At 38.8% G+C, this 27990-nt stretch overlaps 1 protein-coding gene across 2 annotated transcripts in view; it reads right to left on the minus strand.

The window, feature by feature from the left end:
• Window positions 1-516: 516 nt before the first annotated feature.
• Window positions 517-27990, minus strand: part of BRCC3 (BRCA1/BRCA2-containing complex subunit 3) — a 78454-nt gene continuing 50980 nt past the window's right edge. For both annotated transcript variants that reach the window (NM_001075790.2, NM_001435443.1), the window contains 4 exons: window positions 5331-5462; window positions 4796-4839; window positions 3459-3628; window positions 517-2390 (listed from right to left, as the gene is read on the minus strand). In NM_001075790.2, the coding sequence (NP_001069258.1) occupies window positions 3477-3628; window positions 4796-4839; window positions 5331-5462 (328 nt within the window). In that variant the 3' untranslated portion in view covers window positions 517-2390; window positions 3459-3476. The remainder of the gene's footprint in view (window positions 2391-3458; window positions 3629-4795; window positions 4840-5330; window positions 5463-27990) is intronic.

A 27990-nucleotide genomic window follows, 5' to 3' on the forward strand; every position in this document is an offset into this window, starting at 1 on the left:
ACATTTAGTGAGAACCAATATCTGGGTGCTCGATGTGCTCATAGCTACTGGGGTATCATTTCTTCTAATCTGAATGGACAGAGCCAGGAAATACATGCATCTATATCTGCACACAGCCCTATATCTGTGTATATATACATTTTTCCTTGGAAAAAACTTTCACATTAATACTGACACTTGACAAACCTGGCTTCCATTTCCATCACTATATTTACTTATTTGCTACATCATTTGGCCCCAGACAAGGCCCTCATCCCAGCCCTGCTTCCTCAGGCATGGCATGTACTTTGACATTTCTGAGTACCCACCTCCTCTCCCCACATTCCTGTTTTACAAATTACAACCCAGATTATCAGGTTAGAAAAAGAATTTCAAATGGTCATAACTGCATCAGTGTAAATAGCTTAGAAGGGACACATGCTGAAGGCTGGCCTGTAAAAATAGTGAAATCATCCTATTCCCCTCAAATTTTCTTTTTATTACTCTTGTTTCACAAGTACATACCATGCCTCCTAGTTCCTTATTTAAAACTTACAACTCTTTATTTTGTAATAATTACAGATTAACAGGAAGGTGCAAAAATAGTACAGGGAGTCTGAGTTTCCCCCAGTGGTAAGATCTTACACATCATTATAGTCCAACTTCAAAACCAACATATTGACAATGGTACAATACTGCTGACTAGACTATAGACCTTATTTGGTTTCACCAGATTTTACATGCACTCATTTGTGGGTTTTTTTTTGTGTAGCTCTATATAGTTTTAGTACAGATATACATTCATGTAATCAGCACCACAATCAAGAAATAGAACTGTTCCATCAGCACAAAGGAACTGCTTGTGTTGTTACCCTTTAAAATCACGCATATCTCATACCCACTCTAGTCCTATCCTTGGCAACCATTAATCTGTTCTTCATTTCTATAATTTTTTCATTTCAAGAATTTAGAATGTTATACAAATGCAGTCATACAGCAGGTGGCCTGTTGAGACTTTTTTCATTCATCATAATACACTTGAGGTCCATCCAAGTTGTGTATATCAATATTCTGTTTCTTTACATTGCAGAGTAGTATCCCGTGGTGTGCATGGTTGGTTTAACTGCACACACAACTGCAGGACATCTGGGTTGTTTCATCTGGGGCTATTACAAATGAAAGTGCTAATAACATCTATATAGAAGTTTTTGTGCCAAAACAGGCTTTCATTTCTTTGGGATAGATGTCCAGAAAAACAGTTGCTGGGTAATAAAGTACATGTATGTCTAACTTTCGATCCCTGGGTCAGGAAAATCCCCTGGAGAAGGGAATGGCAACCCACTGCAGTATTCCTGCCTGGAGAATCCCTATGGACAGAGGAGCCTGGCAGGCTACAGTCCATGGAGTCCAAAGAGTCAGATATGACTGAGCAGCTAACGCTTTTACTTTCATGTTTAAGTTTATTAGAAGTTTCCAAACTCTTTTTTTCAGAGTGGCTTACCATTTTACATTCCATTCAGCAAGGTAAGAGATCTCCAATTTGTATGCTTAAGAGCATCTTCTATTTTCACTATTTTAAAAAAATTTTGGCCACACCCTGAAGCATGTGGGATCTTAGTTCCCCAACTAGGGATCAAACCCATGCCCCTGGCACTGAAAGGCAGAGTCTCAACCACTGAACTGCCAGGAAGTCCCCATTTTCATTATTATTTTCTTTAGCCATTCTGATAAGTACATAGTCATAATTCCTTATGGTTTTAATTTGCATCCCCTGATTACTAATAAGATTCAGCATTTTCTCCTATGCTTGCTTGCCATTAACATTCCCTCTTCAGTGCTATGTCTATTCATGTCTTCTGCTCATTTTCTAATTGTATTATTTTTTTCCTCTTGACTTTATACAATATATTCTGGATTCATCACGATAAATGGTTTGCAAGTGATTTCTGTCAATAACATCTTCCTCTTAAATTGTTTGCAGAGCAGTTTTTCCTTTTGAAAAAGTCCAGTGTATCAACTTTTTCCTTTTAGGACTGTGCTTTTGGGGTGAAGGCCAAGAGCTCGTTGTCTAGCCCAAGATCCTAAAGATTTTTCTATGATTTTTTTTTCCCTAAAGGTTTTACAGTTTTACATCTTATACCTAACATCATGATACATTTTCAAATTTGTATATTGTATACAGTTTAGGTCAAAGTTTCTTTTCTTTGCCAACTGCACCAACATGATTTGTTGAAAAGACTATCCTTCCTCCGTTGAATTGCTTCTGTACCTTTGTCAAAATCGGTTGGGCTGTCTTGATCACTACAGCTTTATAGTAAATCTTGAAGTCAGGTAACGGGAGTCCCCCCAGTTTTTCTTCTTCAAAATGGATTTAGCCTAATTAATTTTATTCCTGGATATCTTCATCCTTCCTACAGGGAAAGAAAAGAATAGAGAAGAACTCTGGCTGTGGGAAATGAGGGAAAACACAACATTTAGACTACATATGCCCTAAGAAAGTTCATGACCTTTTCTGGTTCTGAGATGAAGAGATGAAGTCTGACATCCAAATGATTATGGTACAGGTAGTTCTGGACTATACTTTGAAATGTGAAAAGCAATAATTTAGGGAGAAACAGGAAGAAAAAACAAAAACCAACCCTTTGTCACTGCTGTTGGGATTAGGACTTTCTTTGTCATCTTTCTAACTCCTTCAATTCCCACTGTAATTTCTAGTATGAGGTAGGCTTGGCTCTTTTCTGAAGATACACTTATCATTTGTGGTTACACATGGTAAGAAGGATGCAACAGAACTTTTTAAAGTGTGATTTCTGTTACATCCTAAGTCCTAAATGTTTCTGGAAAAACACATTTATATTATACTAGTTCTTAGGGTCTAGGATCTGCTCAACAGGAATTTGCTTCAAAGTCAAATATGTCAGAACTTATGTTTTTGGTTATAAAGAGCACCCACATAGATTCAACCTTTCCTAGATATCTCAGAATACCTATTTTAGAGATCAGGAAGGAAGACACGAGATATATGCCTGTCAGTGGGGGCAAAAAGTATAGGTAGAGTCACTTCTTTCCACTGACCCTCATGTACTTATTTACTTGTCCAATATAAGCATCCTAAGTACAAAATCAAACATGAAATACTCTTCTTCCTTTAGCTCATTCCAGGGGGAAATGAACATTTGAGATATACTCCCCAGACATTTTATTATAGAATGTCCTTGCCAATGTACCTTCCACAGTCTTTAAAAAGCTTTCATATTCTACTTAAATCACCCTGCATTTGCTCTGTGTAGGCCAGTTCCAGGTAGGAGGGTTTATTAAGCCCTAAATGAAACTTTCTGGAAGATGTCTTGTGTTTGTTTATTGCAGGCATAAGACACATCCATTGGGGTATAAAAAGAGCTGCTCCCTCATATTCCTACACATCCTATATGTGAAATTGCAGACCATGTTTAACACAAATTGGAAGAAAAGCATTTTACCCCGTTCTGTCTCCTGCTTTATTCTAGAGAAGAAAGTTCTTGCAGAAGCTCTTCCTTTTCTTGTTGCAGCTCCTGCACATGCTGTTGGTTTTGCTCCAGTCTGTCCTCCAACCACTGCAGTAGAGGTCCGCTGACCGCTGACATCTGACTGCACAGATTCTTGGTAAATACTTCAACAGAAACAAAACACAAGGACAACATTCCACCATCAGCAGCCCCACACCAGGGAGTACAGGAAGAAGGGGAAGGAGGAGAACATAGAAAAAGTATAGTAGTAGAACTGGCAGACAGCTTTGGATGGGCAGCCAGGGGACAGCAGGATAACTGAGCAAGGAAGATACCTATTTGGAGGCTACCCTGAACATCCCTGAACCCATAATCCAGAGGGAAGCGTGCCTATGCAGAGAGCAGAAAGATAACCAGCTTTTCACTCTCATAGCGAAAGGGCTAAGACCCCTAAAAGGGTCTCTTTCCCCAACCTTCAAGACTTCCCCACACTAATCCATAATCTATACTGTCACCATGGATTGTGCTGTGCTTAGTTACTCAGTCGTGTCTGACTCTTTGCAACCCCTTGGACTGTAGCCCACCAGGCTCCTCTGTCCATGGGGGTTCTCCAGGCCAGAATAACGAGTGGGTAGCCATTCCCTCCTCCAGGGGATCTTCCCAACCCTGAGATCAAACCCCAGTCTCCCATGTTGTAGGTGGATTCTTTATCTTCTGAGCCACCAGGGAAGCCCCATTACTCTTGCCTATTCTTGAATTTCATATAAATGGAACTATAAAGTATGTAACAGTTTACATGACACTTCACCTGGCATAATGGTTTTGAGATTCATCAAGGTTGTCCATGTGATGATTTGATGATTTAGTCGCTAAGTCATATCCAACTCTTACGACCCCATGGACTGTAGTCTGCCAGGCTCCTCTGTCCATGGGATTCTCCAGGCAAGAATACTGGAGTGGTTTGCCATTTCCTTCTCCATCACATATCGGTAGTTTGTTCTTTTCATTTCTGAGCAATACTTTGTTTTATGGATGGATCACGCTTTGTTGATCCATTCACCCACTGACAGACAGCTGGGTGTTTCCACTTTTTGGCTATTGCAAATACTGCTGCTGCAAACATTCCAGTCTTCCTTTGGGTGGCATGTATGGTATTCAGTTGTCCGCAGGGTTCAACAGAAAAGTTGTGGGGGCAGGCTTAGCAAGTGGAAAAGCTCTTGGGAAAGAAAACTCCAGGGTAATTTGTACTCACCAATTCAGTTACTTCAGCTAAATTTGCTTCGGTCATGTGAGTATTTTACTGTTTATACTTTAGGGGAAAAAAATCTTACCTGAGCCATTATGGATCTTGGTTACTGAGTCCAGATGTGTAAGGCTAAAGGGATAGGATAAAATAGATTAGTAGCAGAGCATCAGTTCATCTAATCTGGCTGGCACCAGTCTGCTGCCAGAACAGATAATTATGGATCATTTAACTTTCCATTCTTGTTAAATTTTTCATGATGGGGGGATGTACTTTCATTTCGAACATTGAAATAATTCAAAGAAATAATCTGGAAATTACTGTCTCTGACTGAAGGCGTCACATAGTACATGGGGTTAACTTAGATGTTAATTTTTTTTAGCAACTAAAAAATTATCTTTGCCCCAGGAGGATGCAAAGTACACCAGGAGAGAAACAAGTGGTAAAGAGACTGTTATCATACAGCGTGAGAAAACTGATGACTGCAAACTACTGTAAAGCTTTTTCATAAGAGAGCAAAAAAGCAAAGGGGGCTCACAAGTTGAGCTGCCAAAGATGACAGGACGGGAGGGAATGGGGACCAGGCCCTGAGAAGTAGAAAGATGAGCAGCGAGGGTCTCTACCTGTGGATCCTCCTATATGCATCTTGTTCTTCTTGGCACAGGATCTTGGGCAGCTCAACTGCTGACTCAAGGCATACTTTCCCAATGGTTACGTGAGGTACAATATGAATTGGGATTTCAATTCTCTCATACCTGGAAGACAACCAGGTCGGGTCATGTCAGTTTTTGTTTCCAGCTTTATTGAGGTATCTTGAAGGCAGGAGAAGGGGATGACAGAGGATGAGATGGTTGGATGGCATCACCAACTCAATGGACGTGAGTTTGAGTAAATTCTGGGAATCGGTGATGGGCCTGGCATGCTGCAGTCCATGGGGTCGCAAACAGTCATACACAACTGAGGGACTGAACTGAACTGATGCAAAGAGTTGATTCACTGGAAAAGACCCTGATGCTGGGAAAGATTGAAGGCGGGAGAAGGGGATGACAGAGGCTGAGATGGTTGGATGGCATCAACAACTCGATGGACATGAGTTTGAGTAAACTCCAGGAGTTGGTGATGGACAGGGAGGCCTGGTGAGCTGCAGTCCATGCGGTCGCAAAGAGTCAGACATGACTGAGCAACTGAACTTACTGAGGTATAGTTGGCAAATAAATTGACAAACTATATAAGAAAAGAAAGAAAGAAAAAACACGAACTTAGTCATGTCTGACTCTTTGCGACTCCATGGACTGTAGCCCACCAGGCTCCTCCATCCATGGAATTTTCTAGACAAGAGTACTGGGGTGGGTTGCCATTTCCTTCTCCAGGGGATCTTCCCAACCCAGGGATCGAACCTGGGTCCCCCACATCGCGGGCAGCACTTTACGGTATAAGCCACCAAATTATATATATATATATATATATATAAAATTCTTATTTGTCTTATATACCTACACTTCTTAAGGTATACAAATTGACATTATGATATATATATACATATATATATATACACACACACACATTGTGAAACAATCAACACACTCAAGTGCATTAACATATCTATCAGCTCACATAATTACCATTTTTGTGCTGATTTAACATTTAAGATCTCCCTTAACAAATTTCAAGTAGATACTCACCATGTTGACATTAGATCTCCCGAACTCGTACCCTTAGACCAACACTTCCTCATTTTCCCCTCTACCACCCCTGCCATCACCATTCTCCTCTCTGTGTCTAGTAGCTTGATGGGTTTAGATTCCACATGTAAGAGCATTGTTATTATTGTTCTTTGCTCAGTTGTGTCCAGCTCTTTGTGACTCCATGGACTGTAGCACACCAGGATTCCCTGTCTTTCACTATCTCCCCGAGTTTGCTCAAACTCATGTCCATTGAGTTGGTGATGCTATCCAACCATTTCATCCTCTGTCGTCCCCTTCTCCTCCCACCTTCAATCTTTCCCAGCATCGGTCTTTTCCAATGAGTTGGCTCTTCACATCAGGTGGCCAAAGTATTGGAGCTTCAGCTTCAGCATCAGTCCTTCCAGGGAATATTCAGAGTTCACTGTCCTTAGGATTGACTGGTTTCATCTCCTTGCTGTCCAAGGGACTCTCAAGAGGCTTTTCCAGTACCACAATTTGAAAGTATCTATTATCTGGTGCTCAGCCTTCTTTATGGCCCAACTCTCACATCTGTAAATGACTAATGGAAAAACTATAGCTTTGACTATACAGATCTTTGTCAGCAAAGTGATGTCTGCTTTTTAATATGCTGTCTAGGTTTGTCATAGCTTTCCTTCCAAGGAGCAAGAGGTCTTTTAATTTCACGGCTGCAGTCACCATCTGCAGTAATTTTGGAGCCCAAAAAACAAAATCTGTCACTGCTTCTACTTTTATCCTTTCTATTTGTCATGAAGTGATGGGACTGGATGCCATGATCTTCGTTTTTGGAAAGTTGAGTTTTAAGCCAGCTTTTCCACTATCCTCTTTCTCCCTTGCCAAGAAGCTCTTTAGTTCCTCTTCATTTTTTGCCATTAGAGTTGTATCATCTTGTTGATGGACTTCCCCGATGGCTCAGCAGGTTAAGAATCCGTCTGCAATGTAGGAGACACAGGTTTGATCTCTGGGTCAGGAAGATCCCCTGGAGAAGGAAATGGCAACCCACTCCAGTATACTGGCTACAGTCTAAAGGGTTGCAGAGTTGAACACGACTAGCACACAGGCATCTTGTTGATATTTCTCACAGCAATCTTGATTTCATCTTGTATTTCATCCAGCCTATTAAGTGAGGGCATGCAGTGCAGTATTTGTCTTTCTCAGACTTATTTCACTCAGCATAATGTAGTCAAGGTTCATCCATGTTGTTGAAAATGGTATGTATATACACATATGCAGACATATACCACATTTTCTTTATCCATTTGTCCACTGACAAACATTTAGGTTGTTTTCATTCCTTGACTACTGTGAGTAATTCTGCGATGAACATGGGACCCCAGATATTATTTTGAGACCCTGATTTCACTTCCTTTGGATATATATCAAGAAGTTGGTAAGTTTTTAATGCTGAGTTGTCATAATCTGAAGTTTTCTATAGTTTTAAAAGAAATTTTTGGACACGGTATGCTTCAAACATTAAACATTCCTATAACTCATTTAGTAACTCCAAAGGGGATATGGTTCAAACTGAGCTCATGTGGGGAGCAATTTGGAAGTACATTTGCAGAGCCAGTATTCTCATAGAAAATAAAGTCCTTATACTCATTTCCCAGACAAGGGAAATAGCTTATTAATACTGTTTTCAGAAAGTTGCCAATGAGGTGGAACACACTGATCACAAAGCCTGGGGGAAGAGGAACTAGAGACTCTTCAATGGCTCCATCAGCTTTGTTACGTGGAAGGGATTACTTTATTACTTGTTCTAATTCAGTGTTCACCTGATTTCCCATTTTCTCCCCTGGAAGGAAATAGGTACATAATATACAAATATTTCCATTTTCATGCTAGAGTAGGCTTGTTACTCCAAGGCCAACCAATCTACCTCTAAATACTTCTCACCCCAAATACACCTAATCTCCACCTAACAGTGGGTTCAATGGAGCATCCAAAGTTGAGGGTCCCTGGTATTCTGTGACTTCATTGGCCCAGGGTGGTACCTCAACATAAGATCTAGCTCCCTTCTCTCTCTTTACCACCCAGCAGAATATGTCTGGCCCCCTTACCACTTCTCTTCAAAATAACATTAGATCTCTGAGCCAGAGCAATTCTGCAGGTAGAACAAATAAAGGTATCCAAACTGGAAAAAATAAAGTCAAACTCTCTCTGTTTGCAGAAGCGTTAATCTTATATGTAGAAAACCCTTAATACTCCCCCATCACCTCGCCCCCAAAAACCTATTACGGCCCCACATCTGAAAGCTCTAGATGGGAAACCCTTCCTGGCCACAGGCACATTCTTGTGGCTTGAAGAGATTCTTGGCTTCTAGCAGCCTAACTCCTATCTCTGTCTCTGTCTTCATGTGGCCTCCAATATCTGTGCATTTGAGAGGTGATTAGGCCATGAGGTTGGAGCCCTCATGAATGGGGTCAATTAGCATCTTTATAAAAGAGGGTATCTTTCAATAATCTCTCTTCTGCTCTTTGGATTTCTGATCCTTTCACCAATACCACCTGTCTTGATTATTATAGCTTAATAGCAGCTCAGTATCTGGGAATGTGATTCCTCCAAATTTATACACATTTCACCAGATCTTTTTGGCTATTAAGGTTGTTTTGCCCTTTCATAAAATTTTAGAATAGCAGGACTGATCTCAAAAAAAAATTTTTTTTTTTACTTTGAAAGTTTTATTGGCTCATAAGATCTTTGCATATAAAAGAAATACCCAAAACACTATGCAGTAGTAAACCACAATTATATTTTTTTCTGCTGGAATTTGATTGCTATTAAATCTATAGCTTTGGAGAGAATTGATATGTTTGCTGCTCTGACTCTTCTAACCCATGAACATAGTAAATCTCTCTATTTATTTATATCTTTGATTTTATTCATGAGTTTTAAATAATTCAACATACAAATCCTGTACGTGTTTCTTCTATTGCACACAACATGACTATCTATATGAGTTTAGCAGGGTTATAAAGTACAAGATTAACATAGACACAGATCAGTTTCTATATGCTATCAATGAACATCTGTACATGGAAGTTTTTAAAAATGTCATTCAAAATATCTCTCCACAGAATGAAGTATATATAGGTTGTTTCCATGTCTTTTTTGTTGTTCAGTCATTCAGTCATGCCCGATTCTTTGCAACCCCCTGGACTGCAGCATGCCAGGCTTGCCTGTCCCTCACTGTCTCCCAGAGTTTCCTCAAACTCATGTCCATCAAGTTGATAATGCCATCCAACCATTCATCCTCTGTCACCATCATCTCCTCCTGCCCTCAGTCTTTCCCAGCATCAGGGTCTTTTCAAATGAGTTGGCTCTTCGCATCAGGTGGCCAAAGTATCAGAGCTTAAACTTCAGTCCTTCCAATGAATATTCAGGATTGATTTCCTTTAGGATTCACTGGTTTGATCTCCTTGCTATTCAAGGGACTCTAAAGAGTCTTCTCCAACAACACAATTCAAAAGCAGCAATTTGTCAGTGCTCAGACTTATTTATGGTCCAACTCTCACACCCATACATGACTACTGGAAAAAACATACCTTTGACTATATGGACCTCTATCAGCATATTGATGTCTCTGCTTTTTAATATGCTGTCTAGGTTTGTCATTGCTTTTCTTCCAAGGAATAAGCATCTTTTAATTTAATGGCTGCAGTCACCATATGCAGTGATTTTGGAGCCCAAGAAAATAAAGTCTGTCTCAGTGTTTCCATTTTTTCTCCAGCAATTTGCCATGAAGTATGGCACTGGATGCCATGATTTTAGTTTTCTGAAATGTTGAGTTTTAAGCTAGATTTTTCACTCTCCTCTTTTACCTTCATCTTGAGGCTCTTTAGTTCCTCTTCACTTTCTGCCATTAGAGTGGTGTTATCTGCATATCTGAGGTTATTGATATTTCTCCTGGCAATCTTGATTCCAGCTTGTGCTTCATCCAGCCTAGCATTTCGCATAATGTACTCTGCATATAAATTAAATAAGCAGGGTGACAATATGCAGCCATGATGTACTCCTTTCCCAATTTGGAACCAGTCTGCTCCATGTCTGGTTCTAACAGTTGCTTCTTGACCTGCATACAGGTTTCTCAGGAAACGAGCAAGATGGTTTGGTATTCCCATCTCTCTAAGAATTTTCTACAGTTTGTTGTGATCCAGACAGTCAAAGGCTTTCACGTAGTCAATGAACCAGAGTAGATGCTTTTCTGGAATTCCCTTGCTTTTTCTATGATCCAACTGATGTTGGGAACTTGATCTCTGGTTCCTCTGCCTTTTCTAAATCCAGCTTGAACATCTGGAAGTTCTCAGTTCACATGCTATTCAAGCCTAGCTTGAAGGATTTTGAGTATGACCTTGCTAGCATCTGAAATGAGTGCAATTGTGTGGTAGTTTGAACATTCTTTGGCATTGCCCTTCTTTGGGGTTGGAATGAAAAGTAACCTTTTCCAGTCCTCTGGCCACTACTGAGTGTTCCAAATTTGCTGGCATATTGACTGCAGTACTTAAACAGCATCATCTTTTAGAATTTGAAATAGCTCAGCTGGAATTCCATCACCTTCCTAAGGCCCACTGTCTTCACATTCCAGCATGTCTGGCTCTAGGTGAGTGATCACACCATCATGGTTATCTGGGTCATTAAGATCTTTTTTGTACATTTCTTCTGTGTATTCTTGCCACCCCTTCTTAATCTCTTCTGCTTCTATTAGGTCCTTGCCGTTTCTGTCCCTTATTGTGCCCATGTTTGCATGAAATGTTCCCATGGAATCTCTAATTTTCTTGAAGAGATCTCTAGTCTTTCCCATTTTATTGTTTTCCTCTATTTCTTTGCAGTGATCACTGAGGATGGCGTTCTTATCTCTCCTTGCTATTCTTTGGAACTCTGCATTTAGATGGTATATATTTCCTTTTCTCCTTTTCCTTTTGCCTCTATTCTTTTCTCAGCTATTTGTAAGGCCTCCTCAGACAACCATTTTGCCTTGTTGTGTTTCCTTTTCTTTGGGATGGTTTTGATCATTGCCTCCTCTACAGTGTTACAAACCTCTGTCCATAGTTCTTCAGGCACTCTACCATGTCTAATCCTTTGAATCTATTTTTCAGTTCCACTGCATAATCATAAGGGATTTGATTTAGGTTATACCTGAATGGCTTAGTGGTGTTTCCTACTTTCTTCAATTTAAGTCTGAATTTTGCAATAAGGAACTCATGATCTGAGCCATAGTCTTGGCTATTTTGAATAATGCTGTAATGAATGTGGGTGTGCAAATATCTCTTTGAGATTCTGTTTTCAGTGCTGTTGGATATACACAAGTGACATCCCTGGTCATATGACAGTTCTTGCTTTGTTTTTGTTTTTTTGAGGACCTTCTGTATTCTTTTCCATACTGACTACACCATTTTACATTCCCACCAACAGAGCAGAAGGCTTTCAACTTCTTCACATCCTCACCACACATCTGTTCTTTGCTGTGTTTTTGATAATGGCCATCCTAAAGTGTGTGAAGTAATGTCTCACAGTGGTTTTGATTTGCATTTTTTGATGATTAGTGATGTTGAGCATCTTCTCAGGTTTGTTGGCCATTTGTTTATCTTCTTTGGAGAAATGTCTACTTAAGTCCTTTGCCCATGTTTAAATTAAGTTATTCTGTCATTCAGTTGTAGGAATTCTCTATATATTCTGGATATTAACCTCTTATCAGATATAGGATTTGCAAATATTTTCTCCCATTCTGTAGATTGCCTTTTCAATTGTTTCCTTTGATGATCAAAAGCTTTTAAGGTTAATGTAGTGCGTTCGTCTGTTTTTCCTTTTGTAACCTGTGCTTTTGGTGTAATATCTAAGAGTGAAAGTGAAGTCCCTCAGTCATGTCCAACTGTTTGCAACCCCATGGACTGTAGCCTACCAGGCTCCTCCATCCATGGGATTTTCCAAGCAAGAATACTGGAGTGGGTTGCCATTTCCTTCTCCAGGAGATCTTCCCGACCCAGGGATTGAACCTGGGTCTCCCACATTGAAGGCAGATACTTTACCATCTGAGCCACCAGGGAAGTCCCCTAATAGAAGTCATTGCCAAATTAGATTTCATGAGCTTTCCCCATTTTCTTCTGGGACTTTTATAGTTTTCAGTCTTACATTTCTGTTTTTATTCCATTTGAGTTAATTTTTGCATATTGTACAAGGTAGGGACCCACCTTGATTCTTTTGTATGCAACTCTCCATTTTTCCTAGCATCATTTATTGAAGAGAAGTCCTTTTCCCATCGTGTTCTTTTTTAAATTAATGTTCTCTTTGTAAATTATTTATTTGTTTTTGGTTGCTGCACATAGGCTTTACTCTAACTGTGTTGAGCGAGGGCTACTCTTTGTTTTTGTGGTATGCAGGCTTCTCGATGGGGTGGCTTCTCTTATTGTAAAGCACAGACTCTAGGCACGAGGGCTTCAATAGTTGGGGCATATGGGCTCAGCTGCTCCGAAACATGTGGAATCTTCCCAGACCAAGGATCCAACCCATGTTACCTGCACTGGCAGGTGGATTCTTATCCACAGTACCACCAGGGAAGTCCATCACATCAAGTATTCTTGGAAACTTGGTCAAAGATCATTTGACCACATATGTGACAGTTTAATTTGGGATTTATTATTCTGCTCCTTTGATCTTTATGTCTGTTTTTATGCTGGTACAACACTGTTTTGATTCCTGGGGCTTCTTAGTAAGTTTTGAAATGATGAAGTGTGAGATTTCAAACTTCATTCTTTTTAAAAATTGTTTTGGCCACTCAGAGTCCCTGGAGATTCCATATGAATTTTAGGATCGGCTTTTCTATTTCTGTAAACAAACAAAAACCAGCACTTTGGGGATTTTGTTAGTGATTGCACTAATTCTGTGAATCACTTTGAGTAGTATTTACATCTTAACAATATTAACACATTATTGACCTGGGGATTTTTGCAGAAACTAATGCCTGTGGCTGGTGATTTGTTATGCAAATGAATATTGAAACACTCCAGTCAATAATGTTTGGGTAACAAAAGATGTACTGATACATCTCTGGTCAATAATATGTCAACTTATTCAATCCATGTACATGGGATGTCTATTTATTTGTGTCTTCTTTACTTTTCTTCAGCAGCACTTTGTAGTCTGCATTGTATAAGTCTTTCACTTTTTGGTTAGGTTTATTCCTAAGTATTTTATTCATTTTGATGCTATTGTAAATGGATTATCTTCTTAATTTACTTTTTGGATTGTTCATTGTTAGTGTATACAAACAAAAGAGATGTTTTTGTATGATTTAATATCTTGCAACTTTGTTGAATTTATTACTTTTTATAGTTTTTTAGTGGTGTCTTTGAGGCTTTCTACATATAATATTATGTCATCTGTCAACAGAGATAATTTTACTTCCTCCTTTGCAATTTGGATGCTGTTTATTTCCATTTCTTGCCTAGTGCTCTGACTAGGACTTCCAGTTCCATGTTAAATGTCTGTTTTTAAATTGAGTTGCTTGTCTTTTAATTGTTTAGAGTAAGAGTTCTTTACATATTCTGGATGCTATACCATGATCAAATATATGATTTACATGTATTCTCTCCTATTCTGTGTGGACTTTTTCACTTTTTTCATAATGTCCTTCAGTGTACCAAATTTTAAATTTTTTACCAAGTTTATCTTTTTTTAAAAAAATTATTGCTTGTACATTTGGTGACATATTTAAGTAACCATTGCCATGTCCAAAGTTACAAAGATTTAAATCTATGAGTTTTATACTTTTAGCTTCTCTATATGGGTCTTTGACACATTTTAGGTTAACTTTTGTATACTGGGTGTGGCAGGACATCGGCATCTTAGTTGTAAATGAGTATGTTCCAAATGTTCTTTTCTTTAATTACCCTTTCTAGATTTTGATGTAAGGTTTATGTTGACTGCATACAAAGTCTTCCCATATCTCAATTTTCTGAAACAGCGTGGATAAGATTGTTATTTTTTCTTTAAACATTTGATAGACTATAATGCATTAGTGATCTTAGCACCACAATTCAAAAGCATCAATTATTTAGCACTTTGTTTATGGTCCAAATCTCATATCTGTACATGACTACTGGAAAAACCATAACTTTGAATATATAGACCTTTGTCAGCAAAGTGATATCTCAGATTTTTAATATGCTGTTTCATTTTGTCATAGGTTTCCTTCCAAGGAACAAACATCTTTTTATTTCATGGCTGCAGTTACTGTCCACAGTACTTCTGGAGCTTGAGAAAATAAAATCTGTTACTGCTTCCACTTCTTCCTCTTCTATTTGCCATGAAGTGATGGGACAAGATGCCATGATCATAGTTTTTTGAATGTTGAGTTTTAGGCCAGCTTCTTTACTCTCCTCTTTCACTTTCATCAAGAGGCTCTTTAGTTCCTCTTCACTTTCTGCCATAAGGGTGGTGTCATCTGCATATCTGAGGTTCTTGATATTTCTCCTGGCAATCTTGATTCCAGCTTGAGCTTCATCCAGCCTGGCATTTTGCATCATGTATTCTGCATATGCTCTGATTTTATGTATTTTGTTAGATTTGGAAAGTTGTGCTTTTCTAGGAATGAATCCATTTAACTTACATTCTTCATAATATATTCTTATCCTTTCAAAATATGTAAGATTACAAGTGATTTTCCCTTTTTCATTCTCTACATTTGTAAGTTTATGCTCTGTATTTTTACCTTGATTGGTCTTCCTGGGGGCTTATTAATTTGACTGCTCTCTTTGAAAGAACCAAAGACCTATAAATGTCTCTCTAAGTACCCATTTAGTTGCATCCCAAATTTTACTTTTTTACAAAAATGATCATTCAGCTCAAAATATTTTCTGATTTCCCTTCTGATTTATTCTTTGATTCAGAGGGTATTTGTAAGTATATTATTAAACCTCAAAACATTGGATGACTTCACACACAAGATGAAATAAACACATACAATCCTTATCTTGCACTGAATTCAACTCTAAAACCCAGACAGAATTCCAGGCCTGGCTACTTGTGAACTCTGCAAAGCAAATAATAACAGGTGGATTAGGGAAGGACACCAAAATTCAAAATACCATACAAGCCATGGATATAAACAAGACTTCAAAACTTACAATGTAATATCCAAAATAATCAAGCTAGGAACCGAAATTACTCAACATATAAAGAACCACAGAAATCTCATCGTGCATGGAAGAAGATAATGAACAGACACAAAAAAGCAAAATGAAACATATGCTGGAAATATCTGACAAAACTTTAAAGCAGCCATTATGAGACAGAATCACTAATCTGTATTTTTAGAAATCAGCGTAATGGTTCCCTTTGGAAAGGAGCAAAGGCTTAGCAATTGAGAGGAGCCACGCAAGGGGCTTCTGGGGAGCTAGTAAGTTTCTATTTCCTGATATATATTTTAGCTTCATAGGCACATTCGTGACCTGTGTTGGGGTTGTGTAGGTATCTTTATGCAAACTGATTGAGCTGGACACATAATTAGTGTGCTTTTCTGTCTCTGTGTTACACTTCCACTGAAAAGCTAAAATCAACAAACCAAACTAAGGTTATGAAGAAGCTCTAGAGTTTGCCGGAACTCATAAGTCAGAATAGAGTTTTGAAGTCTACAGCTGAAGGGATTCTATTTACTTCTCAAAAGGAGTACTTAACTGGGTTGATATTGAAGGTTGACAGGTATCAGAGAAGAATTCTTAAATTTGAGCTTAGTCCTCAAAGATGAGTGTTAGCCAGGCAATGGCTGGAGAAACAGGCAAACAATGAAGGGCTTCAGGTTTGAGTTTTTTTTTATTATGGATCAGGACCATTTCAGAAAAGCTATAGCATAGATACCAAATAGAAGGAAAAAAAGACAGGAATACAATGGGTGGGTAAAATGAAAACCAAAATTAAACCACTTTTTAACAAATAATGAAAATAAAAATACTGCTACTATCCTAGCATGGGATATACTTAAAGCTGAGACCAGTGGAAATTCATAGCCTTAAGCACTTACATCAATAAAAATGAAAGACAAAAAATATATTAAATAAATTCCAAACTCTAAAGGTTAATATAAAGTACAGGAAAATAACCAAAATAAAACATAAGGAAATAAAATTCAGAAGATTTGAAAAAAAAAAACATAAAGGAAATAATGAAAGATAAAGTAAAAATTTGTGAGAATGTGAGTAGGAACAAACAAACTAATACATAAAAATGTCTGGGGGGAAATTAACAATGAGTAGGGGGAGGTAACTATTGAAATAGAAGAGATTTAAAATACCATAAGAGACTCTCTGGTAGATAGATCTCTATGCAAATAAATTTGAAAATGAGACAAAATGAATAAGTTCTTAAGAAAATACAGGTCAATAAAAACTGACCTCATTAGGAAAAAAAGCATAAGTAGATCTATTACCATAAAAGAAACAGAGGAACTATCCCAACAAAGCATGATATGGAAACCTAAACCTAATAATACAAAAAAATTCCAAAAAGTTATCACTTATGACTCGATACAAAAGCAAAAACTAAAAATATTGGCAAAAACATCCCAATAACACATTAGGAAAACCTCATAGCATATTTTCCCAGGAAGCCAAGCTTGGCTCAATAGTAGGAAATCTATCAATATAATATACCATATTAACAGATCTAAAGAAAGCCTGAATTACCTTCATAGGTCCTGAAAAACTTAACAGAACTCAACAGTCATTCCTGAACAAACACAGAAAAAAAAAAGAGGTAATTATGAAGGATTTATAGATATTTTCTTAATTTGCTGTTCAGTCGCTAAGTTGTGTCTGACTCCTTCTGACCCTGTGGACTGAAGCACAAAAGCCTTACCTGTCCTTCACCATCCCCCAGGGCTTCCTCAAACACAAAACAATTGAGTTGGTGATGCCATCCAACCACCTCATCCTCTGTTGTCCCCTTCTCCTCTCGCCTTCAATCTTTCCTAGCATCTGGGTCTTTTCTAGTGAGTCAGTTCTTCACATCATGTGGCTGAAGTATTGGAGCTTCAGCTTCAGCATCAGTTCTTCCAATGAATATTCAGAATCTGTTTCCTTTAGGACTGATTGGTTTGATCTCCACGCTGTCCAAGTACTTTGAAGAGTCTTCTCCAACATCACAGTTCAAAAGAATCAATTCTTCAGCACACAACCTTCTTTACAGTCCAACTTTCACATTCATAAATGACTACAGGAAAAGCCAGAGCTTTGATTATTTGCCGCTTCGTCGGCAAAGTGATGTCTCTGCTTTTTAATACGTGGTGTAGGTTTGTCACAGCTTTACTTCCAAGGAACAAGCATCTTTTAATTTCATGGCTGCAGTCACCATCTGCAGTGAGTTTGGAGCCCAAGAAAATAAACTCTGTCACTGTTTCCATTTTTTCCCCATCTCTTTGCCATGAGGTGATGAGACTGGATACCAAATCTTCGCTTTTTGAATGTTGAGTTTTAAGCCAGCATTTTCATTCTCTCACCTTTATCAAGAGGCTCTTTAGTTCCTCTTTGTTTACTGCCATTAGGGTGGTGTCACCTGCATATCTGAGATTGCTGATATTTCTTCTGGAAATCCTTATTCCAGCTTCTGATTCATCCAGCACAGCATTGCTCATGATGTATTCTGCAAAGAAGTGAAATAAGCAGGGTAACAATATACAGCTTTGACATACTCCTTTCCCAAATTTGAACGACTTCATTGCTCCATGTCAGGTTCTAACTGTTGCTTCTTGACCTGCATACAGGTTTCTCAGGAGGCAGCTGAGGTGATCTGGTATTCCAACCTCCTTAAAAATTTTCCACAGTTTGTTGTGATCCAGACAGTCAAAGGCTTTCATGTAGTCAATGAAGGAGAAATAGATGTTTTTCTGAAACTCCTTTTCTTTTCTCTATGAGCCAATGGATGTTGGAAATTTGATCTCTGGTTCTTCTCCCTTTCATAATCCAGCTTGTGCATCCGGAAGTTCTTGGTTCACATGCTGTTCAAGCCTAGCTTGAAGGATTTTGAGCATGACCTTGCTAGCAAGTGAAATGAATGCAATTTGTGCAGCAGTTTGAACATTCTCTTGCATTCCCTTTTTGGGACTGGAATGAAAACTGATCTTTTCCAATCCTGTGGCCACTGCTGAGTGCTCTAAATTTGCTGGCATATTGAGTGCAGCACTTTAACAGCGTTATCTTTTAGGATGTGAAATAGCTCAGCTGGAATGCCATCACCTCTTCTAGCTCTGTTCATAGTAATGCTTCCTAAGGCCCACTTGACATTATACTCCAGGATGTCTGGCTCTAGGTGAGTGATCACACAATTGTCATTCTCTGGGTTGTGAAGATCTTTTTTGTACAGTTCTTCTGTGTATTCTTGCCAGCTCTTCTGCATGGCATGGCTCATAGCCTCAGTGAGTTACACAAGGCTGTGATCCATGTGATCATTTTGGCACCTTTCCTGTGATTGTGGTTTTCAATCTGTCTGCTCTTTGATGGATGAGGATAAGAGACTTGTGCAAGCTTCCTAACATGAGGGGCTGGCTGTGGGTCTTACACTGGTGGGCAGGATCATATTTAGTAAATCTTTAATCCAATTTTCTGCTGATGTGTGGGATTGTGTTCCCTCCCTATAGTTTGGCCTGAGGCGGCCCAGTCCTGGAGTCTGCAGTCTTCATGGTAGGGCTATAGGCTCAATGGTTCAATCCCTGGTTCAGGAAGAGCGCAGCCCACTCCAGTATTCTTGCCTGGAGAATCCAATAGAACAGAAAAGCCTGGTGGGCTACAGTCCACGGGGTCGCAAAGAGTCTGACATGACTGAAGCGACTTAGCACAGCACAAGAGTCTCTGGCAGACATGGGGTATGACTGTAACATGATTGTACCCATCCTAACATCTCGTGGTTTTTCCTTTGTCCCTGAACATGGGGTATTTATTTTTTGTTGGGTTTCAACATCCTCCTTTCAATGGTTGTTCACCAGCTAGTGTGATTTTGGTGTTCTTACAGGAGATGAATGCACGTCCATCTACTCCACCATCTTCAGTTCCTTAATTTTCTTAATAGGAAAGCATATGTATCAGTTCAGTCACTCAGTCGTGTCCAACTCTTTGTGACCCAATGAACTGCTGCACGCCAGGCCTCCCTGTCCATCACCAACTCCCAGAGTTTACCAAACTCATATCCATTGAGTCGGTAATGCCATCCAACCATCTCATCCTCTGTCGTCCCCTTCTCCTCCTGCCCTGAATCTTTCCTAGCACCCGGGTCTTTTGAAATGACTCAGCTCTTCATGTCAGGTTGCCAAAGTATTGGAGTTTCAGCTTCAACATCACTCCTTCCAATGAATACCCAGGACTGATCTCCCTTAGGACGTACTCGTTGGATCTCCTTGCAGTCCAAGGGGACTCTCAAGAGTCTTCTCCAACACCATAGTTCAAACATCAATTCTTCGGTGCTCAGCTTTCTTATTTAATAGTGAAATACTACAGGAATTTACACCAGGATGAGAAACAAAGTAAGACCGCCTACTATTTTCCAATGTTATATAAATATAAAGGAGATACTAGGCAATGCAGTAGCACCTAAGACAGTCAATCAGATGCATAAGAACTGGAGAGTAAAACAATTTCTATTTACAGGTAAGACATAATATTTATCTGTAAAGCTCTAGAGAATCAAATGTAAAATTAACCCAAGGAATGAAAGAACTCAGGATCATAAAAAATGTTAATACAGAAATAATAGCCTTCAAATATACAACTAAAAGAGTCATGGTGGGAAAAACAAACCCATTCAAAATGCAAACAAAAGAATCACATGTGCAACAAAATTTGAGATCTGCTGTGTTAGAACATGGAATGAAGCAGGGCAAAGACTAATAGAGTTTTGTCAAGAAAATGCACTGGTCATAGCAAACACCCTCTTCCAACAACACAAGAGAAGACTCTACACATGGATATCACCAGATGGTCAACACCAAAATCAGACTGATTATATTCTTTGCAGCCAAAGATGGAGAAGCTCTATATAGTCAGCAAAAACAAGACCAGGAGCTGACCGTGGCTCAGATCATGAACTCCTTATTGCCAAATTCAGACTTAAATTGAAGAAAGCGGGGAAAACCACTAGACCATTCAGGTATGACCTAAATCAAATCCCTTATGATTATACAGTGGAAGTGAGAAATAGACTTAAGGGCCTAGATCTGATAGACAGAGTGCCTGATGAACTATGGACTGAGGTTCATGACATTGTACAGGAGACAGGGATGAAGACCATCCCCATGGAAAAGAAATGCAAAAAAGCAAAATGGCTGTCTGGGGAGGCCTTCCAAATAGCTGTGAAAAGAAGAGAAGTGAAAAGCAAAGGAGAAAAGGAAAGCTATAAGCATCTGAAGGCAGAGTTTGAAAGAATAGCAAGAAGAGATAAGAAAGCCTTCCTCAGCGATCAATGCAAAGAAAAGAGGAAAACAACAGAATGGAAAAGACTAGAGATCTCTTCAAGAAAATTAGAGATACCAAGGGAACATTTCCTGCAAAGATGGGCTCGATAAAGGACAGAAATGGTATGGACCTAACAGAAGCAGAAGATATTGAAAAAAGGTGGCAAGAATACACAGAGGAACTGTACAAAAAAAGATCTTCACGATCCAGATAATCACAATAGTGTGATCACTGACCTAGAGCCAGACATCATGGAATGTGAAGTCAAGTGGGCCTTATGAAGAAGCATCACTACGAGCAAAGTGAGTGGAGGTGATGGAATTCCAGTTGAACTAATTCAAATCCTAAAAGATGATGCTGTGAAAGTGCTGAACTCAATATGCCAGCAAATTTGGAAAACTCAGCAGTGGCCACAGGACTGGAAAAGGTCAGTTTTAATTCCAAGCCCTAAGAAAAGCAATACCAAAAAATGCTCAAAGTATCGCACAACTGCACTCATCTCACACGCTAGCAAAGTAATGTTCAAACTTCTCCAAGCCAACCTTCAGCAATACGTGAACTGTGAAATTCCAGATGTTCAAGCTGGTTTTAGAAAAGGCAGAATAAACCAGAGTTCAAATTGCCAACATCCACTGGATCATCAAAAAACCAAGAGAGTTCCAGAAAAACATCTATTTCTGCTTTATTGACTACTACAAAGCCTTTGACTGTGTGGATCACAATAAACTGTGGAAAATTTTTCAGGAGATGTGAATACCAGACCACCTGACTTGAGAAATCTGTACGCAGGTCAGTAAGTAACAGTTAGAAGTGGACGTGGAACAACAGACTAGTTCCAAACAGGAAAAGGAGTACATCTGGCTGTATACTTTCACCCTGCTTATTAACTTATATGCAGAGTACATCAGGAGAAACGCTGGGCTGGATGAAGCACAAGCCAGAATCAAGATTGCCGGGAGAAATATCAATAACCTCAGATATGCAGATGACACCACCCTTATGGTAGAAAGTGAAGAAGAACTAAAGAGCCTCTTGATGAAAGTGAAAGAGGAAAGTAAGAAAGTTGGTTTAAAGCTCAACATTCAGAAAACAAAGATCATGGCATCTGGTCCCATCACTTCATGGCAAATAGATGGAAAAACAGTGGAAACAGTGGCAGACTTTATTTTTGGGGCTCCAAAATTACTGCAGATGGTGACTGCAGCCATGAAATAAACAGACACTTACTCCTTGGAAGAAAAGTTATGACCATGAAATTCACCTTTTTCTCAAGTGCACACGGAACCTTCTCCAGGATAGATCATATTCTGGGGTATCAATCTAGCCTTGGTAAATTAAAAAAAAATTGAAATCATTCCAAGCATCTTTTCTGACCACAATGCAGTAAGATTAGATCTCAATTACAGGAGAAAAACTATTAAAAATTCCAACATAAGGAGGCTGAACATCACACTGCTGAATACCCAACAAATCACTGAAGAAATCAAAAAAGAAATCAAAATATGCATAGAAACGAATGAAAATGAAAACACAACCCCAAACCTATGGGACACTGTAAAAGCAGTGCTAAGGGGAAGGTTCATAGCAATATAGGCATACCTCAAGAAACAAGAAAAAAGTCAAATAAAGAACCTAACTCTACACGTAAAGCAACTAGAAAAGGAAGAAATGAAGAACCCCAGGGTTAGTAGAAGGAAAGAAATCTTAAAAATTAGGGCAGAAATAAATGCAAAAGAAACAAAAGAGACCATAGCAAAAATCAACAAACCCAAAAGCTGGTTCTTTGAAAGGATAAATAAAATTGACAAACCATTAGCCAGAATCATCAAGAAACAAAGGGAGAAAAATGAAATCAATAAAATTAGAAATGAAAATGGAGAGATCACCATATACAACACAGAAATACAAAGGATCATAAGAGACTATAATCAGCAACTATATGCAAATAAAATGGACAACTTGGAAGAAATGGACAAATTCTTAGAAAAGTACAACTTTCCAAAACTGGACCAGGAAGAAACAGAAAATCTTAACAGACGCATCACAAGCACAGAAATTGAAACTGTAATCAGAAATCTTCCAGCAAACAAAAGCCCAGGTCCAGATGGCTTCACAGCTGAATTCTACAAAAAATTCAGAGAAGAGTAAACACCTATCCTACTCAAACTCTTCCAGAAAATTGCAGAAGAAGGTAAACGTCCAAACTCATTCTATGAGGCCACCATCACCCTAATACCAAAACCTGACAAAGATGCCACAGAAAAATAAGAAAACTACAGGCCAATATCACTGATGAACATAGATGCAAAAATCCTTAACAAAATTCTAGCAATCAGAATCCAACAACACATTAAAAAGATCATACACCATGACCAAGTGGGCTTTATCCCAGGGGTGCGAGCATTCTTCAATATCCGCAAATCGATCAATGTAATACACCACAATAACAAAATGAAGAATAAAAGCCACATGATTATCTCAATAGATGCAGAGAAATCCCTTGACAAATTTTAACATCCATTTATGATAAAAACTCTCCAGAAAGCAGGAATAGAAGGAACATACCTCAACATAATAAAAGCTATATATGACAAACCCAGAGCAAACATTATCCTCAATGGTGAAAAATTGAAAGCATTTCCTCTAAAGTCAGGAACAAGACAAGGGTGCCCACTCTCACCACTACTATTCAACATAGTTTTGGAAGTTTTGGCCACAGCAATCAGAGCAGAAAAAGAAATAAAAGCAATCCAAGTTGGAAAAGAAGAAGTAAAAATTTCAGGTTGCAGATTACATGATCCACTACATAGAAAACCCTAAAGACTCCACCAGAAAAGTACTAGAGCTAAGAAATGAATATAGTAAAGTTGCAGGATATAAAATCAACACACAGAAATCCCTTGCATTCCTATACACTAATAATGAGAAAATAGAAAGAGAAATTAAGGAAACAACTCCATTCACCATTGCAATGAAAAGAATAAAATACTTAGGAGTATATCTACCTAAAGAAACTAAAGACCTATATATAGAAAACTATAAAACACTGGTGAAAGATATCAAAGAGGACAATAATAGATGGAGAAATATACCATGTTCATGGATATGAAGAATAAATATAGTGAAAATGAGTATACTACCCAAAGCAATCTATAGATTCAATGCAATCCCTATCAAGCAACCAACAGTATTTTTCAGAGCTAGAACAAATAATTTCACAATTTGTATGGAAATACAAAAAACCTCGAATAGCCAAAGCAATTTTGAGACAGAAGAATGGAACTGGAGGAATCAACCTGCCTGACTTCAGGCTCTACTACAAAGCCGCAGTCATCAAGACAGTATGGTGCTGGCACAAAGACAGAATTATAGATCAATGAAACAAAATAGAAAGTGCAGAGATAAATCCATGCACCTATGGACACCTTATCTTTGAAAAAGGGTGCAAGAATATACAATGGAGAAAAGACAATCTCTTTAACAAGTGGTGCTGGGAAAAGTGGTCAACCACTTGTACAAGAATGAAACTAGAATATTTTCTAACACCATACACAAAAATAACTCAAAATGGATTAAAGATCTAAACATAAGACCAGAAACTATAAAACTCCTAGAGGAGAACGTAGGCAAGACACTCTCTGACATAAATCACAGCAGGATTCTCTATGACCGACCTCCTAGATTATTGGAAATAAAAGCAAAAATAAACAAATGGCACCTAATTAAAATTAAGAGCTTCTGTACAACAAAGGAAACTATAAGCAAGGTGAAAAGATAGCCTTCAGAATGTGAGAAAATAATAGCAAATGAAGCAATTGACTAACAACTAATCTCAAAAATATACAAGCAACTCCTGCAGCTCAATTCCAGAAAAATAAACGACCCAATCAAAAAATGGGCCAAAAACTAAACAGACATTTCTCCAAAGAAGATATATAGATGGCTAACAAACACATGAAAAGATGCTCAACATCACTCATTATCAGAGAAATGCAAATCAAAACCACAATGAAGTACCATTTCACGCCAGTCAAAATGGCCGCTATCCAAAAGTCTACAAGCAATAAACGTTGGAGAGGGTGTGGAGAAAAGGGAACCCTCTTACACTGTTGGTGGGAATGCAAACTAGTACAGCCACTATGGAGAACAGTGTGGAGATTCCTTAGAAAACTGGAAACAGAACTGCCTTATGACCCAGCAATCCCACTATTGGGCATACACACCAAGGAAACCAGAATTGAAAGAGACACGTGTACCCTCAATGTTCATCACAGCACTGTTTATAATAGCCAGGACATGGAAGCAAGCTAGATGTCCATCAGCAGATGAATGGATAAGAAAGCTGTGGTACATATACACAATGGAGTATTACTCAGCCATTAAAAAGATTACATTTGAATCAGTTCTAATGAGGTGGATGAAACTGGACCCTATTATACAGAGTGAAGTAAGCCAGAAAGAAAACACCAATACAGTATACTAACGCATATATATGGAATTTAGAAAGATGGTAATGGTAACTATGCGAGACAGCAAAAGAGACACAGATGTATAGAACAGTCGTTTGGACTCTGTGGGAGAGGGAGAGGGTGGGATGATTTGGGAGAATGGCATTGAAACATGTATAATATCGTATATGAAATGAATTGCCAGTCCAGGTTCAATGCATGATACAGGATGCTTGGGGCTGGTGCACTGGGATGATCCAGAGGGATGGTATGGGGAGGGAGGTGGGAGGGGGGTTCAGTATGGGGAACACGTGTATACCTGTGGCGGATTCATGTTGATGTATGGCAAAACCAATACAGTATTTTAAAGTAATTAGCCTCCAATTAAAATAAATAAATTTATATTAAAAAAAGAAAAGTTATGACCAACCTAGATAGCATATTAAAAAGTAGAGACATTACTTTGTCAACAAAGGTCCATCTAGTCAAGGCTATGGTTTTTCCAGTGTGGATATGAGAGTGGGACTATAAAGAGAGCTTAGTGCCAAATAATTGATGCTTTTGAACTGTGGTGTTGGAGAACACTCTTGAGAGTCCCTTGGACTGTAAGAATATCAAACCAGTCCATCCTAAAGTAGATCAGTCCTGAGTATTCATTGAAGGACTGATATTGAAGTTGAAACTCCAATACTTTGGCAACCTGATGCAAAGTGCTGACTCATTTGAAAAGACCCTGGTGCTGGGAAAGATTGAAGGCAGGAAAAGAAGGGGACGACTAAAGATGAGATGGTTGGATGGCATCACTGACTCAATGGACATGGAAGCCTGGCATACTGCAGTCCATGGGGTCACAAAGAGTTGGACACAACTGAGCAACTGAAGTTAACTGAACTGAAAGAAGGAATGCAGCTGCTGGGCCAAATTGGAAATGATGCTCAGTTTGGATGAGTCTGGTGGTGAAAGTGAAGGCTGATGCTGTGAACAATAATACTGCATAGGAACCTGGAACTTTAGGTCCATGAATCAAAGTAAATTGGAAGTGGTCAAACAGGAGATGGCAAGAGTGAACTTCAACATTTTAGGAATCAGTGAAGTAGAATGGACGGGAATGGGCTAATTTAATTAAAACGTCCACTGTATCTACTTCTGTGGGCAAGAACCCCTTAGAAGAAATGCAGTAGCCCTCACAGTCAACAAAAGAGTCTGAAATGCAGTACTTGGATGCAATCTAAATAACAACAGAATGATCTCTGTTTGTTTCCAAGGCGTATCACAGCAATCCAAGTCTACACCCTGACCACTAATCCTGAATAAGCTGAAGTTGAATGGTTCTGTGAAGACCTACAAGATTTTATATAACTAACAGCAGAAAAGATGTCCTTTTCATCATACAGAATGGAATGCAAAAGTAGGAAGTCAAGAGATAACCAGAAGTAACAGGTTAAGTTTGGCCTTGGGGTACAGAATGAAGCAAGGCAAGGGCTAACAGAGTTTTGCCAAGAGTATGCACTGGTCATAGCAAACACCCTTGTCCAAAAACACAAAAGATGACTGTATACATGGACATCACCAGATGGTCAACAGCAAAATCAGACTGATTATATTCTTTGCAGTCAAATGTGGAGAAGTCAGCAAAACAAGACTGGAAGCTGACTGTGGTTCAGATCATGAGCTCCTTATTGCAAAAATTAGGCTTAAACTGAACAAAGCAGAGAAAACCACTGGGCCATTCAGGTATAACCTAAATAAAATCCCCTATTATACAGTGGAGGTGACAAATAGATTCAAGGGATTCAATCTGGTGGAGTGCCTGAACTAGGGATGGAGGTTTGTAACACTGTACAGGAGGCAGTGACCAAAACCATCCCAAAGAAAAAGAAATTCAAGAACACAAAATGGTTGTCTGAGAAGAAAAGGAGAAAAGAAAACATATATCTATCTGAATGCAGAGTTCCAAACAATAGCAAGGAGAGACAAGAAAGCCTTCTTAAGTGAACAATGCAAAGAAATAGAGAAAAACAATAGAATGGGAAAGACCAGAGATATCTTCAACAAAATTAGAGGTACCAAGGGAAAATTTCATGCAAAGATGGGCACAATAAAAGACAGAAATGGTATGGACCTAAGAGAAGCAGAAAAGATTAAGAAGAGGTGGCAAGAATACACAGAAGAACTGAACCAAAAACATCTTAATGACCTGCATAACCACGATGGTGTGGTCACTAACTTTGAACCAGACATCCTGGAGTGTGAAGTCAAGTGGGCCTTAGGAAGCATTACTATGAACAGAGCTAGTGGAAGTGATAGCATTCCAGCTGAGCTATTTCAAATCCTAAAAGATAATGCTGTTAAAGTGCTGCACTCAATGTGCCAGCAAATTTGGAGCACTCAGCAGTGACCACAGGACTGGAAAAAATCAGTTTTCATTATAATCCCAAAGAAGGACAGTGCCGAAGAATGTTCAAACTACTGCACAACTGCACTCATTTCACATGCTAACAAGGTCATGCTCAAAAAAATCCTTCAAGCTAGGCCTGAACAGCATGTGAACCAAGAATCCAGATGTACAAGCTGGATTTAGAAAAGGCAGAGGAACCAGAAATCAAGTTTCCAAAATCCATTGGCTCGTAGAAAAAGCAAGGGAGTTCCAGAAAAACATCTATTTCTCCTTCATTGACTTCGTGAAAGTCTTTGACTATG

This window comes from Bos taurus, chromosome X (assembly GCF_002263795.3).
Source record: "Bos taurus isolate L1 Dominette 01449 registration number 42190680 breed Hereford chromosome X, ARS-UCD2.0, whole genome shotgun sequence".
Lineage (NCBI taxonomy): Eukaryota > Metazoa > Chordata > Mammalia > Artiodactyla > Bovidae > Bos > Bos taurus.